This window comes from Marmota monax, unplaced genomic scaffold (assembly GCF_021218885.2).
Source record: "Marmota monax isolate L192 unplaced genomic scaffold, Marmota_monax_Labrador192_F-V1.1 WCK01_AAM20220418_F8-fsc00008, whole genome shotgun sequence".
Taxonomy (NCBI): Eukaryota; Metazoa; Chordata; class Mammalia; order Rodentia; family Sciuridae; genus Marmota; species Marmota monax.
Window position 1 is genome coordinate 16,471,941 of NW_026694432.1, and position 19,850 is coordinate 16,491,790.

At 38.4% G+C, this 19,850-nt stretch overlaps 1 protein-coding gene across 1 annotated transcript in view; it reads right to left on the reverse strand.

The window, feature by feature from the left end:
- Kpna6 (karyopherin subunit alpha 6) overlaps positions 1 to 19,850 on the reverse strand; it is a 59,493-nt gene that overhangs the window by 16,699 nt on the left and 22,944 nt on the right. Inside the window, exons 2-3 of the mRNA XM_046469322.2 lie at positions 2,716 to 2,849; positions 770 to 862 (exon numbers count right to left, since the gene is read on the reverse strand). Of these exons, the coding sequence (XP_046325278.1) occupies positions 770 to 862; positions 2,716 to 2,849 (227 nt within the window). The remainder of the gene's footprint in view (positions 1 to 769; positions 863 to 2,715; positions 2,850 to 19,850) is intronic.

A 19,850-nucleotide genomic window follows, 5' to 3' on the forward strand; every position in this document is an offset into this window, starting at 1 on the left:
AGAACCAAATGTGAACACAGATATAAACACACTTTTTTTTTTTCTTTTGGTACTAGGAATTGAACTCAGGGGCACTTGACCACTGAGCCACATACCCAGTCCTATTTTGTATTTTATTTGCCTCCTGTCTCAGCCTCCCGAGCCGTTGGGATTATAGGCATATGCCACCACACCCGGCTGTGAGCACACACTCTTGCTTGGCATCCTTCTTTATAAAATTTTAGGGTAAGAGGATGGCATAGTAGCTTAGGAGAAAGCGTTCGTTTAACCCATGGCTGCTTCAAGTTGGAACATTTAGAAGTGATTCCTAATCTCTGAAGCAAAAAATGGCTTCTCTTATGTTTCCTCAGGTGTTTCTATCAGAGATAAATCCTTTTTGACTCTTTAAACTGACCAGGTGGAGCATGCCTGTAACCCCAGTGACTTGGGAGGCTGAGACAGGAGGATTGCGAGTTCAAAGCCAGCCTCAGCAAAAAGCGAGGCACTAAGCAACTCAATGAGACCCTGTCTCTAAATAAAATACAAAATAGGGCCGGGGATGTGGTTCAATGGTCAAGTACCCCTGAGTTCAATCCCCAGTACCAAAAAAAAACCAAAAAAAAAAAAAACAACAACAAAAAGAACAAACCCTGACCATCTATAAAATGGCCCATGGAAGAAAGAGCTTAGCATTATTGGCAAAGCTACTAAATGACATGAACCATCCAATTTCTATTCTGTAGAAGCAAATATGTCCCTGGTCCGCATCAGGCACATACAAGGGCCTTACCCCAGTTGTAGAGCTCACATAGGAGTCCATGAGGAGACTATCAAACATGGCGGCTTCTTCATTAATCAGCTCCACATTTCTTCGTTTAAAAAGCTAAAAGTAAAGTGAAGAAAAATGGTAAGACTACTCATTGAAACAAACCAAATCAAAACACCAATAATCCAATGTTAAATTATGGCATAACTGACAAGCAAATGGTAAAGTAACTGAGAAAAGGATGCCAAGCTTTAAATATTGACATGGAATAATACCACAAAAAAGCTTTATTCTTTCTTTTATTTAAACCATTATTTTATTTATTTATCCTGATGTGGTGCTGAGGATCGAACCCAGGATCTCACATGTGCTAGGTGTGCACTCTACTGCTAAGCCACAACCTCAGCCCCACATATAGCTTTATTTTTATGTTACATCAATAGAATTGTTCACTTTTCAAAAAAATTTTTTTTACTGCCTGGCCTGGTGGCAGACACATATAATTTCAGTGGCTCAGGAAGCTGAGGCAGGAGGATCTCGAGTTCAAAGCCAGCCTCAGCAACTTAGCAAGGCCCTAAGCAACTCAGAGACACCTTGTCTCTAAATAAAATATAAAAAAGGGTGGGGATGGGGCTTAGTCAGTGGCTAGCACCCCTGGGTTAAATTCCTGGCAATTAAAAAAAAAAAAAAAAGTTGGTTCTGGGTATTGAACCTGAGACATATTAACCATTGAATCATATCCCTAGATCTTTTCAAATTTTTATTTTGAAATAGGTTCTCACTAAATTGCTGAGGCTGACTTTGAACTTGTGATCCTCCTGCCTCAGGCTTCTGGGCTGCTAGGATTACAGGCATGTGCCACCACACCTGGCTAATTGTTCACATTTTTTCTTTTTTAAGTTGTAGTTGGACACAATACCTTTATTTTTAAATTTATTTTTATGTAGTGCTGAGGATTGAACCCAGAGCCTTGCACTGTGCTAGGCGAGAGCTCTGCTGCTGAGCCACAACCCCAACCAGTTTACATTTTTATAAGCAAACAGAACAAAACAAAAAACAAATAACGCTATTTCTTTGCCTTTTATATAAAAGATGATAGGTATGAAAGATTTTGAAGGCGCTGGGTCTGGTGATGCTTGCTTGTAATCCCAGCAACTCAGGAAGCTAAAGCAGAGAGATTGCCAAGTTTGAAGACAGCCTCAGCGACTTAGTAGGACCAACTCTGTCTAGAAACAATAAAAATAAATAAAAGAACAAAAAGTGCTAGGGATATAGCTCAATGGTAGAGTGCCCCTGGTTTCAATTCCCAGTATTGGAGGTGAGGGGACAAAGGGCTTTAAAGGAAAGGAATAACAGTATAGCAAGAAGGTGGGCAAAAGCAGGTTAGGTAACTAAATCTAGATCTAAGCAAGGCACCAATGTGGCAGTGGTAAGGTAAAGCAATAGTATAGTCTCAGTCTGAGGGACACTTACAAAGAATAAACTCAAGTAGAAGACAGCCCAGAATGGCTGATAAGCCTCTTAAAGGACGAGTCTGGGAGCTGGGCCTTCAAGGACACTGACCCTACACTGACAGCAGTGTGACAAAGACAAGGGGCACATGGAGGTATAACTTGAAGGCTAAAAGACACAAATTAGGGATTGGTTCTCCCTTTCTTAAAGCTTCCAACACTTCTTCACAAAAGCAGACTGGAAGGTGGATACTGTTTTGCACACCTGTCATCCCACTGACTGAATGCTGAGGAAGAACACCACAAGTTTAAGGCTATAAGGCCAGCTTAAGCAACTAACTTAGTGACATGTCTTAAAAAAAAAAAAAAGAAAGAAATTAAAAGGGCTAGGAATGACTGGCCCACTAAGTGGCTAAGCTAAACATTCCTAAGGGAAAGTTGAGTTTCAAGGTAAAGGCTAACCATAGCGATTAAACCGTTTCCCTGATAAAATGTTTGAGAATATTCTGGTTAACCCACTTGCTGCTCGCGCTTCTGCTTCCGGAGCTGAATGCCCTCTTCCTCTCTTCTTCGCCTCATTTCCTCGGGGTTCAAGGCATTGTTCTTATAGCTCTTCATTCGATAATTGTCTTTTCCTGGGCTCGCCATGGTCTCTAGAAAGGAAAATATAAACACAGTGTCAAAGACTCTCAAGTAGACAGCATTTCTTTTTCACTGTGCTCTTGTTCCTAACCATGCTCTATCCTCCCCTATTCCAGTAGGACCAATGCTTCTCAGGGAGGCCCAATAATCCAATAACTGTACCTAAAATCTCCTGTGCCATGCCTACAAACATGGCAGGTGAACACATACTCAACAGTCTCCTTTAATCATAATAAGCTTGTTACATAGGTGGTATCACAGCAATTGGTATACATATAGTAGTTAAAAAGGTATGGGCCCAGGGACCAGATTGTCTGGGTTCAAATCCTGGTTCTTGAACTTGTTAGTCGAGCAACCTGAACAAATTCCTTTAATCTTTTTCCTTCAGGATCTTCTTCTTCTTTTTTTTTTTTTTGCGGGGGGGCGGGTGCCAGGGAATCAAACCCAGGGCCTTGTGCAGACAAGGCAAGCACTCTACCAACTGAGCTCTATCCCCAGCCCAGGATCTTCTCTTTAAAACAGGGTCGCAACTGGGTACAGTGGTACACAGCTGAAATCCCAGCAGCTTAGGAGGCTGAGGCAGAAAGATAGCAAGTCTGAAGCCAGCCTCAACAACTTAGTGAGGGCTTAAGCAACTTAGTGAGACCCTGTCTCAAAATAAGAAATAAAAAGAGTTGTGGATGTAATTCAGTTGGTTAAATGTCATTGGGTTCAATCCCTGGTATAAACAAACAAACGAAAAACAGGATCATGATCGTTCCTATTTTACTGAGTTATTACAGGCTGAGTACTCCTTACCATAAATACTTAAGATCAAAAGTGCTTGGGATTTCAAATTTTCAATGCTCAACCTGTATAAGGATTAAATAGTTTAATGCATGTGAAATGGGCTGGGGATATTGCTCAGTGGTAGCACTTGCCTAGCATGGACAAGGCTCATGGTTCAATCCCTGGCACTGAAAAAAAAAAAAAAAAAGTTGACTGTGAGTACTTCTCAGAACAATGCCAGGGCAAATGATCACAAGTTATGATCAAGCCATTCCACAAAAAAGAAAAGAGCCATATGATTTGTCCAATAAACTCAGATATTACCAAGCAAAATAATACAATACATATCTGCAAACCTATCACCCAACCTAAGAACATTATCAATATGCTTAAAATTAGTCGTCCTGGGCTCTTCCCCTATTCTAGAATCCCTCATCTCCAACAACAACAACAAAGCCCCGTTATCATGAATTTTTATCATTTTTACTTTTGTCTTTGCTATTAATCACACATATATATGTCCCTAAACAATCTGTTTTGTCTTCTGAAAGTGATTTCACCCCCATTTTCTGGGTTTCTAAGATTCACTCATGTTTCTGCATGTAGCTATATTTCATTATTTTTTCCTATTTTATTATTTCACAGTTTAACTATATCACACTTTATCTATTTTTCTGTGAGTCTTTTCCCTCTAGCTCTTTCCTGTTACAAATCTATGGGGAATGCTGGGCGCAGTGGCACATGCCTGTAATCCCAGTGGCTTGAGAGACCGAGACAGGAGAATCGCAAGTTCAAAGCCAACCTCTGCAATTGCAAGGCACTAAGCAACTCAGTGAGACCCCGTCTCTAATGAGTTCAATCCCCAGTACCAAAACAACAACAACAAAAAAAAACAAACCCACGAATCTATGGGGAAGCTACTGAGGAATCAGTGATAGATACACTTTCTGAAATTCTAAATTTTGGGGGTAAGGATAGTACTGAAGATTGAATTCAGTGTCATTCTACCACTGAGCTACCTACATCCCTTGCCCTTTTAATTTTTTTTAGACAGGGTGTCACAAAATTGCTGAGGCCAGGGCTCAGGATATAGCTAAGTTGATAGAGTGCCTGCCTCTCATGCACAAGGCCTTGGGTTCAATCCCCAGAACCCCCACCCCCCCACACACACTGATCTTCCTGAGTTGCTGGATTAATTATAGGTGTGCACTACCACACCCGCACACTCAGCTGAAATTCTGCTTAAAAGCTAAAATTGGATTATTGGCAAATACTGACTCATTTTATGAAAATCCCTAATATCCAAGCCTGAATAACCATAGTTTGTCTGATATTCATTCTTCCAAGTAAAAATAGTGTAAAAAAAAAAAAAAATGTCAGAGGGCTGGGGTTGTGGCTCAGCTGAGCATTCATCTAGCAAGTGCAAGGTCCAGGGTTCAATCCTCAGCATCACATAAAAATAAGTAAAATAAAGGTATGGCATCCAACTACAACTAAAAAGTAAATATTTTAAAAAAAAAAGATTCATTAAAAAAAGGGGGGAAGAGGCTGGGGAGGTGGCTCAGTGGCAGAGCACATGTGGCAGAGCACATGTGGCCTTGCAATGTGAGGCACTGGGTTCGATCCTCAGCACCACTTAAAAATAAATAAACAATAACAACAACAAAAATAATAATTTAAAAAATTAAAAAATAATTATTATTTTATTTTTTTTAAAAAAGGTCAGACTGGAGTTGTGGCTCATTGGTAAAAGTGCTTGCCTGGCATGTGTGGGGCACTGGATTTGATTCTCAGCACTGCATATAAATAAGTGAATAAAATAAAGGTTCATCAACAACTAAAAATAAATACTTAAAAAAAAAAGGCTAGTTTAGCTAGGTTCAGTGATGCATGCCTATAATCCCATTGGCTCCGGAGGCTGAGGCAGGAGGATTGGGAGTTCAAAGCCAACCTCAGCAATTTATCAAGGTCCTAAGCAACTCATAGAGACCCTGTCTCTAATAAAATATACAGCTAAAAAAAGGGGCTAGAAATGTGTTTCAGTGGTTAAGCTTCCCTGGGTTCAATCACCAGTACCCTCCCTCCCCCCATCAAGTCTAGTTTATAGTTAACAATTTGAGCTCACAGGTGATTTTTCCCCAGATATTTTTCAAGGGTTGAATTTGTATGGCTTCATTGGGGATAGTCTTCTTTTGATTTATAGTGCTAGGGACAGAACCCAGAAGCTTGCACATACTAAGCAACCACTCTACCACTGAGATACATGCCCAGATCAATCACTAAGGATATACTTTTATTTATTTATTTATGGTGGCACTGGGAATTATATCACTGAGCTACACTCTGAGCCTTTTTGTATTTTGAGAAGGGTCTCACTAAGTTGCTGAAACTAGCTTCAAACTTGGGATCCTCCTGTCTTAGTCTCCCAAGTCACTGGGATTACAGCTATGGGCCACTGAGCCTGGCCTCACCAAGGATATTATTTTAAAAAAAATACAGTTGATGGTAAAGAATACAAAGATTACTAGTATTCTTTGATACCACTGCCTTGATTTGAGCTAAAGCATTAAGTACAGATATCAATACAGTGAAAATGGCAAACAACATTTTAGTCTTTACTTCAAAAACCCTCTGAAGTGGTGGTCACAAGGATACACTGGGGTCTGCAGACCATGTTTTGAGAATTGATGCTCTAAGGAATGAGTTGTAATGTCAAAGTTGTCTTCCAGTATGTTGCTAATTTAACTAGCTAAGCAATACACAAAAGGTTCCCACTGATATATAATCTTTTTTTTAATACATAGTTTTGTTCTTTTAAAAATATTTTTTTAGTTGACAATGGATTTTATTTATTTATATATGGTGCTAAGAATCAAACCCAGTGCCTCACACATGCTAGGCAAGTGCTCTACCACTGAGCCACAACCTCAGCTCCTGATATATTATCTTGAACAACACTTAGAATTATCACTTTTCAGTACACTAGGTGTGATACAATATTCCACTGAGGTATAAGTACTTGCATTATTCCACATTACTAATGAGGTTAGATTTCATATGATTTACTAGCCATATTTCTCCTTTTGTGCAAACAAACCATGTTTTAAAATATTTTATTTAGAGACAGGGTCTCACTGAGTTACTTAGAGCCTCACTAAGTTGCTAAGGCTGGCTATGAACTCATGATCCTCCTGCCTCAGCCTCCTGAGCCACTGGGATTACAGGCACGAGCCACCACACCCATAAGTTCTTAACTTTAATGTAGTTAAAATTTTTGTGTGCTTTTTCTATATGTGTATTGTTAAACAAACCTTTCCATACTTATTTTTTTTTCCTTTGGGGGAGTGCTGGGATTCAATCCAGGGACAATTAGCACTGAGCTGCATTCCCAACCTTCTTTGTATAATTTCTTTAAAAATATTTTTAAATTGTAGATGGACATAATACCTTTATTTTATTTATTTATGTAGTGCTGAGAATTGAACCTAGTGCCTCACACATGCTAGGCAAAGTGCTCTACCACTGAGCCACAACCCCAGCCCTACTGTAAGATTTCTATCTTCTTTGTACTTATCCTGTTATTCTAAACTGTATACTTAATTATGTAATTAATGTGTACTTAAATTATGTCATTAATGTAATGACCTTATGATACAATTTAATACCTAAGACTTGTAAATTTTCTCCAAATTAAAATAATTATAATGCAGTTATGAATAGCTAATATCCATGGATTTTATTTAAAAATCAGTAATGTTGGGCTGGGGATGTGGCTCAAGCGGCAGCGCGCTTGCCTGGCATGCGTGCGGCCCGGGTTCGATCCTCAGCACCACATACAAATAAAGATGTTGTGTCCGCCGAAAACTAAAAAATAAATATTAAAAAAATTTTCTCTCTCTCTCTTAAAAAAAAAATCAGTAATGCTTGGGAACTTTATTATTTCTAATAAATGACACTATAGTCCAAGTCCTTTTTTTTTGAAGTATTTTTTTAGTCATTGATAGACCTTTATTTTATTTATTTATATGTGGTGCTGATAATTGAACCCAGTGCCTCACACATGCCAGTCAAGTGTGGTACCACTGAGCCACAACCCCAGCCCCTATAGTCCAAGTAAGTCTTAAGCAAAAAAAAAGAAAACAATCTCCGTGTTTAATGTGCGTTTAAGGAGAATGTGTACTTTTCCATTATTGTGTATGGCATTCTATATGTCATGTGTCTAATGAATTAAGTGGTTCATCACATCGTTCAACTCTTCTTCTTTTGGGGGGGTCACAGTACTGGGGATTGAATCTAGGGACACTGTACCACTGAGCCATATTACCAGCTATTTTTCATTATGAGAAAGGGTCTTGCTAAGTTGGCCTCAAACTTGCGATCCTCCTGTCCCAGCTTCCCATGTAGCTGGGAATACAGGTGTCTGCCAGTGTTAACCACTTACATTGTTCAACTCTTCTATTGCTTTACTGATTTTTTTCAATACTGAATGTATCTATTTTACCTGTAATTTCATTTTTCTTTAAATATTTTAACACTATTTCATTAGGGGTATACACACTTGGAACTGTTTTATTATTATTGGTAATAGTAGTAGTAGTAGTAGTAGTACTGGGGATTTAACCTAGAGGTGTCTTACCACTAAGTCCTATCTCCAGCCCTTTTTATTTTTTGACACAGGGTCTTGCTAAGGTGCTTAGGGCCTCACTAAGATGCTGAGACAAGGGCTGGGGTTGTGGCTCAGCAGTAGAGCACTCACCTAGCATGTGTGGGGCGATGGGCTCGAACCTCAGCACCACATAAAAATAAATAAATAAAATAAAATAAAGATATTTATTTTTTAAAAAAGAGATGCTGAGACTCAAACTTGTGATTTTCCTTTGCCCTTTGACTGATAAAAAACTTTTATCAATCAAAACTTTTATCAGGAGGATCTCAAGTTCAAAGCCAGCCTGAGCAAAATCGAGGTGCTAAGCAACTCAGTGAGACCCTGTCACTAAATAAAATACAAAATAGAGTTGGGGATGTGGCTTAGTGGTTGAGTACCCCTGAATTCAATTCCTGGCACCCCCCAAATTACTAGACATGCCAAGAACTAGGAAAATTTTGACTCATAAAGAGGATAAAATCAGTTAACACAGGCAGACCTATAAATGATACTTCAGGGGCCTGTGTGAAAGTATCATATGTTCTAATATATTTGTAACTGGTTTCACAGGAGAAAATGAGGGGGAAGGATTATGAATGAAGATTAAAAAAATTTCAAACTTGATGGTATACTGCCTAAAAGGTATGATAAAAACAGAGACGACAACAAGGCAAATTATGGTCAAAACCCTGAAGGGGCTGTGGTAGAGTGCTTGCCCAGAATGCATGAAGCACTGGGTTTGATTCTCAGCACCATATATAAATAAATAAAAGTCCATTGACAACTAAACAAAGCAAAACCAAACAAAACACCTGAAAACCAGCAATAACGAAAAGAAAAACAGTCAAGGACCATTTACATAAAGATCAAAGATAAGAATGGATGACTTGGTTAGGCACAGTGGTGCATCCCTGTAATCCCAGTGACTTGGGAGGCTGAGGGAGGAGAATTGAAAGTTCAAGGCCAATCTCAACAATTTAGCAAGACCTGTCTTAAAAAAAAAAAAGGCCTGACTTTTTGTCAGAAACTATACCATAAGTATATTAAAAGAAGAAAATCTTTCAAACTAGAACTCTATATCCAATTGCTAAGGTTTGGATGTGTATTCTCCCTTAATGTTTCATGTGTTGGAAGTCTGGTCATCAGTGTGACAGGTGGTGAGAAGTTTAGGAAGGTGGGATCTAAAAAGAGGTCATAGATCACAGGGGGCATTGGTTTTAAAAGGAACTAAGGTAGTTCTCTGGGGACCCATAAATTATTTTTCATGAGTGAACTGTTAGTAGGTTGTTATGACAGTCTAAGCTTGGTCATATGTCTCTCTCATAACATTATTGTAATGCCATCCCATACGGTATTCACTAGAACAGAGCTGATGTCAGTAATATACTCTTGAATTTTCAGAACTATGAACTAAATAAAAAACTTATTTATAAAATTACATAGCCTCAGGTATTTCACCATAATAGAAAACTGACTGATATAACAATAAAAATATTTTAAAAAAATGATTGGCCAAGTGTGGTGGCGCAGCCTGTAATCCCAATGGCTCGGCAGGCAAGGCAGGAAGATCGCGAGTCCAAAGCCAGCCTCAGCAGTTCAGGGAGGCGCTAAGCAAGACCCTGTCTCTAATGAAATACAATACAGGGCTGGGGATGTGGCTCAGTGGTCAAGTGCCCCTGAGTTCAATCCCTGGTACCAAAAAAAAAAAAAAAGCTGGTGGAAGGACGCTGGGGTTGTGGCTTAGCGGTAGGGCAATCACCTAGAATGTGCGAGGCCTTGGGTTCAATCCTCAGTACCACATAAAAATAAATAAATAAAACAAAGGGATTGTGTCCAACTACAACTATATATATATATATATATATTTAAAAAAAAAAAAAAAACACCAAAAGTACGACTGGGCGAGGTGGCACACACTTGTAACCCTAGTGGCTCAGGAAATTGTGAGTTCAAAGCCAGCCTCAGCAACTAAGTGAGACCCTGTCTCTAAACAAAATACAAAAAAGGGCTGGGATGTGGCTCCATGGGTAAGTGCCCCTGGGTTAAATCCCAGGGAGGAAGGAAGGAAGGAAGGAAGGGAGGGAGGGAGGGAGGAAAAAAAAGATTTGTCCATAGAAATAAAAGCTGAAAAACTGTTTCTGGTAGACCTGCATCAAAAAAAATTTTAAAGTTCTTCATGCAGAAGGAAAATGACACTTGATGGAAACTCACATTTCCACAAAATGAAGAACACTAGAAATGATAAATACTTTAAGTAAATTTATAACCCCACACACACACCTAAAAATTGTCTTTACGCCAGGTTCGATGGTATATGCCTGTAATCCCAGGTACTCATGAGAATACAAGTTCAAGGCCAGCCTCAGCAATCTGGCAAGACCCTGTCTCAAAAAATAAAAAGGGCTTAAGATGGGGCTGGGGATGTAGCTCAATTGATAGAGTGCTTGCCTCACATGCACAAGGCCCTGGGTTTGATCCCCAGCACACCCCACCACCACCACTAAAAAGGCCTTAAGATGTAGCTCAGTGTAAGTGTCCCTCAATTCAATCACCATCACTGGGGCAATAATTCTTTAAAACAAATTAACCAATAATGAAGCTAAAGTGAAATTACTCTTTTTTTTGGGGGGGATGGGGTATCAGGGATTAAACCCAGGGTTCTTAACCACTGAACCCCACCTCAAACCCCATTTTTATATTTTATTTAGAAACAGGGTCTCGCTGAGTTGCATAGGACCTCACTAAATTGCTGAGGCTGATCCTCCTGCCTCTACTTCCTGAGCTGCAGGGATTATAGAAATGTGCATGTGCCAGTGCACCCAGCTTGTGAAATTACTTTTAAAAACTCCAAGAGGGCTAGGATTGTGGCTCAGTGGTGGAGCACTTGCATGGCTTGTGTGGGGCACTGGGTTTGAGTCTCAGCACTGCATATAAATAAATAAAATAGAGGTCCATTGACAACTAAAAAGTTAAAAAAATAATTCCAAAAGAAAGCAGGTAAGGGGAAGGGTGGGTTAGAGCCAAAAACAGATGGGACAAATAGAAAACCAAAATAATTTCCAGAGTTACCACATTATAATGTTCAAATATCCATTTAAAAATTACAAGGCATACAAAGAGATAGGTAATAGCCTAATCCAGAAATAAAATGATAGAAACCATTTTTTACACGTATAATTTTTTTAGTTGTAGATGGACACAATGCCTTTATTTTTATGTGGTACTAAGGATTGAACCCAGGGCCTCACACATGCTAGGCAAGTGCTCTACCACTGAGCCACAACCCCAGCACTAGAAACCATTCTTGAGGAAACCCAAATACTGAACTTACTAGACAAAGACTTTAAAACAGCTATCTTAAATATGCTCAAAAAGCTTAAGAAAAAAGACAAAAAACTGAAGAACATCAGGAAAACAATATATGATCAAAATGAGAATGTCAATAAGTAGAAAGAAATTATAAAATGTAGCCAAACATGTTCTAAATCTGAAAATTACAATTATTGAAATGAAAAATTTACTACAAGGGTTCAATAGCAGATTTGAAAAAGGAGAAAAGTGGTAGTAGACTTGAAGACAGAACAATTGAAATTACCTAATCTGAGGAGCACAAAAACAAAAGAATGAAGAAAATAAACAATCTAATGGACCCATGGAACACCACTTATAAGGACTAATATTATACACTGTGGAATTACCAAAAAGAAAACAAAAGGGGGCAGAAATAACATTTAAGGAAATAATGGTTATAAACTTCTCAAATTTAATGAAAGACATGAATCTATACATGAAGAAGTTCAATGAGCCTTAAAGAGAATAAACTAAAAGAGATCTAGAATGAGACATGTGCTCAAACTGTTAAAAGACAAAGAGAGAATCTACAAATTAGAGAAAAAAGTGACTCACCACATACAAAGGATCTCCCTCAATAGCTAATTGATCTTCGGAAACCATATCAGAAGGCAATGAGATAACAAAATGATGAAAGAAAAAACTTTTATCAGTCAAAAACTCTGTAAATGGACTGGGGTTGTGGTTCAGTAGAAGAGTGCTCACTTACCACGTGCCAGGCTCTGGCCAGGCACAGTGGTGAACTCCTATAATTCTAGCTACTCGGGAGGCTGAGGTCGGAGGATTGCAAGCTCAGGAGAACACAGCCTTGTCAACTTAATTGGACCCTGTCTCAAAAAGTAAAAAGGGCTGAAGACGCAGATCAGTGGTATAGAACCACTGGGTTCAATTCTTGGTTCAAAAAAACACAAAGACTTCAATATACTACTTCCAATAACGAACAGAACACCTAAATAGAAGATCAATAAGAGAGGACTTGAACATTATAAACAAACTTGATCTAACAGATATATAAAAAAACATTCCACCCAAAAATAAAAGAGTACATATTCTCCTCAAGTGTATATGGAACATTCTTCATGACAGAGCACATTAAGCCCCACACAAAAAAGTCTCAATACATTTAAAAAGATGACTCTGCCAGGCATGGTGGTGCATGCCTATGATCCCTGAGACTTGGGAGGCTGAGGCATGAATACTGCAGGTTTGAGGCCAGCTTTAGCAACTTAGCAAGACCTTTTCTCCAAAAAAGGAAAAAAAAAAGGGGGGGGGCAGGCTATTACTTAAGGGTAAAGTGCCCCTGGATTCAATTCCTAATACCAAAAAAAAAAAAAAAAGATCGAAGATTATAATCATACTGACTGCATGGAATGAAGCTCGAAAGCAATACCGGAAGAATTGGAAAATTAATAAATATGTGGAAATTAAACAACAGACTCTTAAAATAGGACTCACATTTTCTAATTTCATAAGTTATTACAGGTTGAGTATCCCTTATCCAAAATGCTTGGTATCAGAAGTATTCTGGATTTTGGAATACACACAAAATTTACAAATAAACACATACTGTATTTGCATATATGCAATGAGATATCTTCGGTACCCAAGTACAAACACAAAATTCACTTATGTTTCACATAACACACCTTGTACGCATAGCCTGAAAGAAATTGAAAAGATCCTTCAGAATGGGAGAACATTTTCTTAAAAAAAATTTTTTTTAGATGTTGATGGACCTTTATTTTATTCATTTATTTATATGTGGTGCTGAGAATTGAACCCAGTGCCTCACACATGCTAAGCAAGCACTCTACCACTGAGCCACAACCCCAGCCCCCTGAAGGTACTTTTATACAATATTTTTAGTTCCTCTACATCTTGTGTGTGTATGTGTATATGTTTTGTGGGTGTGTGTGGTCATGGTGACTAAACACAGGGGTGCTCTACTCATGAACTACATCCCCAATCCATTTTATTTGTATTTTGGAACAAGGTGTCAATTGCCTAGGTTGGCCTTGAACATCTAGTCCTCCTGACTCAGCCTCCCAAAACTGCTGTGACTACAAGCATGTGCCACTTAAACAGTGGTCCACTTTATGTTTTAAACTTATTTTTAAAATGGACATGTGTCTTTCTCTTCCTCTCTCCCTGATTCTCCATAATCTCGGGGGAAAGGATTACCTTTCTTCCTCATTCTAGGCAGATTTATCTGTTCCTAAGTATATAACCACCATAGGAACAAAATAATCCAGACTTTGGGGGATGGTACCCCCAAAAATCAGAAGATTTCAGAAATTATTATCTCCCAAATTTCAAGTGAATTCCAACTCCAGACAGAGAACATGTGGCATGTAGCCTTTTACTTACCTCTTTTAAAGCCCCTGTTCCTGCTGATGGGCAGAATCACAGCCTCTAGGACAGGAGTCCCCTGTGTTTTTCCTTTGCTAGCAAAGCAATAAACTTTTTTTCCCTTTTTCTCAAAACCATGTCCTCATTATTAGATTGGCACCAGGGACAAGGACCCAGTTTTTGGCAAAACCACCACACCATATTTCTACTTGTACTTTGACTTGTCACAAGGTCAGGTATAAAATTTTCTAATGGTGGTATGACATCAGAGCTCAAAAAGTTTTGGATTCCACATTTTTGGGGGTGGAATAATCTATATAAAGCCACAGTAACCAAAAGTGTGGTAATGACATAAGGATAGATATATAGACCAATTAAACAGAACTGTGAGTTCAGACAAAACCCACACAGCTGGGTGTGGTAGTACATGCCTGTAATTCCAGTAACTCAGATGAGGCAAGAGAATAGAAAGTTCAAGGACAGCCTGGACAACTTATTGAGACCCTGCCTCAAAACAAAAACTTAAAAAAAGGATTAGCTCTGTGGTTCAGTGGTAGAGCAATCCAGAATGTGCTCGTGGACACAAACAATAAAAAAAACAACAACCACATCTGTGGCCTGCCAAATGATTTTCAGGTAAGGGTATCAAGTCCACTCAATGGGGAAAGAACTGTCTTTTCACTAAATAGCACCAGACAACTAGATTTCCAGATTGCCAAAGAATGAAGTTGGACTTGCTCATATCATATTAAAAAATCAACTCAATAAATTGGGAACGTCAACACAGCTGCAATCTCTGTTACCCAGGAAACTGAACCAGGAGGATCAGAAGTTCCAGGCTACCCTTAGTTGAGTAAGATCTTGTCTCAAAATAAAATTTAAAAAAGGCTGGGGATGTAGACTGCTTGCCCAGCATGTGCAAAGCCCTGAGTTCCATTCCTGATACTGCTAAAACCAACAGTCTTAGAGAAAACCATAGGAGGTAAATTTTTATGACCCTGGATTTGAAGATATATTCTTAGGTATGACACCAAAAGCACAAACAACAAAAGAAACAAAAAAGAAATTGAAAAGATCCTTCAGAATGGGAGAACATATTTCTAACAGTTTAAAATGTGGATTATATAAAGAACTTCTAAAATTCAACACACATACCACCTAATTTAAAAATAGGCAAAGAGAATTCAAAATATTTTTCCAAAGAATATATACAAATGGCCAATATACAAATAAAAGGATGATTAACAGGGGCTGGGATTGTGGCTCAGCAGTAGAGCACTCACCTAGCACATTTGAGGCACTGGGTTCGATCCTCAGTACCACGTAACAAGCGTCCAGTTACAACTAAAAAAATATATATATATATTAAAAAAAAAAAAGATGCTCAACATTTTTAATCATTAAGGAAAGGCAAATCAAAACTAAGATATATCATTTCACAACTACAAGTCTGGAATTATAAAAACAAGTGTTAGCAAGGATGTGGATAAACTGGAATCTGGACACTGCTGGTAAGAATATAAAATGGTGCTGTTGCTGTGGAAAAAACAATGTTGGTTCCTCAAAAAATTAAACATAGATTTACCATATGACCCAGCAATTCTACTCTTGGGTATATACTCAAAAAAGACTGAAAAAAGGTACTCAAAATAGACTTGCAGCCAATATTCATTTTAGCATTATTCAAAATAGCCAAAAAGTGGATGAACCTTAAAGATAGTATGCAAAGGGAAATAAGTAAAATAGGATAAATTATATGATTCTTCTCATATGAGATACCTAGAATAGGCAAATTCATGGAGACAGTAGATTAGCAGTTAGTAGGTCCTGAGAGGGGGGGAATGGGCAGTTATTTCTTAACAGGTACAGATTCTGTTGGGGATGATAAAAACCTGAAAATGGTATTGATGGTTATGTAACATAAATATTATGGATATTAATATTATACTGAATTGTATACTTAAACACATTTTACCACAAAAAGTTTTTTTTTTTTTTTTAAATGGCAGAGTATGGCTGAGGGTGTGGCTCAGTGGTAGAGCACTTGCCTAGCATGTGTGAGGAACTGGGTTCAATTCTCAGCACCACTATATAAATAAATAAAATCAATAAAGGGCCATCGACAACTAAGAATATATTTTTTAAAAATGGCAGAGTACTTGTTCCAATTAAATCTGACATAGAATCCCAATGTTTAAAAAACTGATAAAAGTGAAGTTGAGCTGAGGCAGGAGGATCTCAAGTTCAAAGCCAGTCTTAGCAGCTTAGCGGGGCCCTAAGCAACTTGAACAAGACCCTACCTCTAAATAAATAAAATATGAAAATATGAGTAAAATATATAAAAGGGCTGGGGATGTGGCTCAGTGGTCGAGTACCAAGGGAGATAAAAAAGTGAAGCTGACTATACTGATGTAGGTACAACGGCCTGAAGCCTTAACATCCTACTTTTCCCTTACAGGTTATCTCTCATTTTCTCCATTTCTAATCTGAAAAAGAGACTAACAGTATTGGAAAAGGGATAAAAAAATAAGTTTTACAGACACACAGATGGGGACAACTAATTCTATTATTCCATTTATCTGAAGGAATTGGGGCAATTGATAATAGAATTTAAAAGAAATCTTTCAAAGATGGATTTGAGCAGATAGATAAGATTTGAGCTGGTTCTTCAGCAGGAATAGGAATGAAATGAAGTACATTAATGGATGATGGAAGGAGTAGTCTGCAAGGGAACCTAATTGAAAGAGAAGTGAAAATGGATGTTGAGGGGAGAGAGCTGATTCTAGAACTATAGCTACCGAGGAAATGAAACTTTAGAAGGTGCCTCTGATCATTCTAGAAAGTAGTTTAGGGAACCTACAGTAGCAGTAAGGTCTTAAAACGTGCAAATCTTCACATCCACTTGGCAAGATCAGGTAAACTTACTGTGTTAAAAAAAAAAAAAAAAAATTCTAAGGAACTGCAATGGCTTCTCCATGGGGTCGCTAGTTACCCCTGTGCCTGAATATAAGTAGAAGAAAGACTCCTTAAGGCAAGACTGGAATTCTGTCGCCTATTACCTGATACATGGTTTTTCATGACTGAGCCTGGGCTCTCCTAGAGGCTGTCCCCTCCTTTGAGCAGAGTTGACAGTGAAGCTGGAAGGGGACATAGACTCTGTTTCTTTAGTCACCATGGTGATAAGAAACTATCACAAATATTTGCTTATGACTTCACTGGAGAAGCAGGCAGGGAAGCTTAAATTGGAAGGATGAATATTTACCTGCAGACGCACATATGCAATCAGTAACCAAAAGAAGACTAGGTTACCACTCAAAGACACAAAAGGCCAGGAGGCTTTTTTGTCATGCATTCAATTACTTGCTCAGGCAAGATCAAGAAAATCCACAATAAAAATAAAACTTTTGGGGCTGGGGATATAGCTCAGTTAGTAGAATGCTTGCCTCGCATGCACAAGACCCTGGGTTCAATCCCCAGCATCACACACACACACACACACACACACACACACACACACACACACACCAAAACAACAACAACAAAAAACCACCTTTTCTAGCACCTGACTGTTGCAGAAAACCTTGGGGTTTTCTTAGCCCACCGAGTCCCAAGTTTTCAATTCTGTGACCATAGTAATGATTTTAAAATTAGCACATTGTACATTTTTTCCTCAACTCTTTAAATTTTGGTGGTACTAGGGTTTGAACTCAGGGGCACTTTACCACTGTGTCACACTCCCAGTCTTTTTAATTTTCATTTTGAGACAAGGTCTTGCTAAATTACCCAGGCTACCCCTGAGTTTGAGCTCCTCCTTCCTGAGCCTTTGGGATTATGTGTGTGGTTGGCTTTAAATTTTTATAGGTATTCCACATCTGGGACAATTGTATAGGTCCCTAAAATTACACCTTCTATTTCTAAGGAATAAACACCTAATGTTGCCACGTATTTTCTAAGGGTTTAGAACCAAAGGGCAAGCAACAATACAAAATAGGTATGAATCCTCTAACAGCTGAAATGTACTCCTCAAAATTCATAGGCGGAAATCTTAACCCCCAGTCCCTCAGAATGTGATTATATTTGGAAATGGAGTCCTACAGAGGTAATTAAGGTTAAGTAAGGTTTTGCTAATTCAATAACTGATGTCCTTATAAGAAAGTGAGAATACAATGAAAACAGAAGTCACAGAAAGGTCTCAGAAAAAGCCAAACCTGTCAGATACAGTGGCATATGCCTGTAATCCCAGTGATTTGGGAGGCTGAATAAGGAGGATTGCAAATTGGAGCCCAGCCTCATCAACTTAGCGAGACCCTAAGTAAATCGATGAGACTTGTCTCAAAATAAATAAATTAATTAAATAAAAGGGGGTGGGTGAGCGTGTGGGGGGGCCTGAGAATGTAGTTCAGCGATTAGTTCAATCCCAGTACAAAAAAAAAAAAAGAAAAAGAAAAACCAACATTGCTGACCTTTTAATCTTGGATTTCTACTTCCCAGACTGTGAGAAAACATATTTCTGTTATTTAAGTCTGTGATAGTTTGCTAGCAATTGATAGATTAAAAAACAGAGGCTTAGGGGCTAGAGTTGTAGCTCAGTGGTAGAGCGCTTGCCAAGCACATGTGAAACCCTAGGTTTGATCCCCAACACCACATACAAATAAATAAATAAGATAAAGGTAGTGTTTCCATCTATAACTAAAAAAAAATATTTAAAGAAAAACTGAGGCTCAGGTCATACACAAGTAAGTAGCAAGATTTCTATAGTGTTCCACTTAATCACAGGTATAATTTATTTATTTATTTTGTGGTAGTGGGGATGAAACCCAGGGACTCCCACACAGAGCTATATCCCCAGCTTTTTTTTTTTTTTTTTTTTTTGGTACTAGGGATTGAACCCAAGGGCGCTTCACCACTGACCCACATCTCCAGCCTTTCTAATTTTTTTTTAAATTTGTTCTTTTTTAGGTTTATGTAACAGAATATATTTTGACAAATTATACATACCTGGAGTATAGCTTATTGTAATTAGTATCCCATTCTTGTGGAGTTATACATTATGTAGAGTGTCACTTGTCGTGTATTCATATATGAACACAGGAAAGTTACATATGATTTATTCTACTTTCTTTCCTAATCCTTCCCTGCAATTTCCCTTCATTCCTCTTTGTCTAATCCAATGCACTTCTATTCTGACAACCCCACACATACCTTATTGTATGTTAGCATCTTTCCAATAAGAAAGAACATTTGGCCTTTGGTTTTTTGGGACTGACTTACTTAACTTAGCATGATGGTCTCCAGTTCCATCCATTTATCGGAAAATCTCATAATTTCATTTTTCTTTATGGCTGAGTAATATTCCACTGTGTATATATTCCACATTTTCTTTATCCATTCATCTGTTGAAGGGCACCTAGGTTGGTTCTGTAGCTTTGCTATTGGGAACTGAGTTACTATAAACATTGATGTGGCTGTGTCACTTTAGTATGCTAAGTTGCTTAGGGCCTTGCTAAATTGTCAAAACTGCTTTGAATATGGAATCCTCCTGCCTCAGCCTCCTGAACTGCTAGGATTATAGGTATGCACCATCACATTTGGCCCCAGGCTTTTTTATTTTTATTTTGAGATGGTCTTGCTGAATTGTTCAAGTTGGCTTTCAATTTGTGATCCTCTTGCCTCAGCCTCCTGAGTAGCTGGGATTATAGGTGTATGCCAATGTCCCTACCCATTTACAACTATTTAAACATTTTAAATAATGCATATTTTGTCAGAGAAACTATTGCATATCGGGCCGGGGATGTGGCTCAAGCGGTAGCGCGCTCGCCTGGCGAGCGTGCGGCCTGGGTTCGATCCTCAGCACCACATACAAACAAAGATGTTGTGTCCACCGAAAACTAAAAAAAAT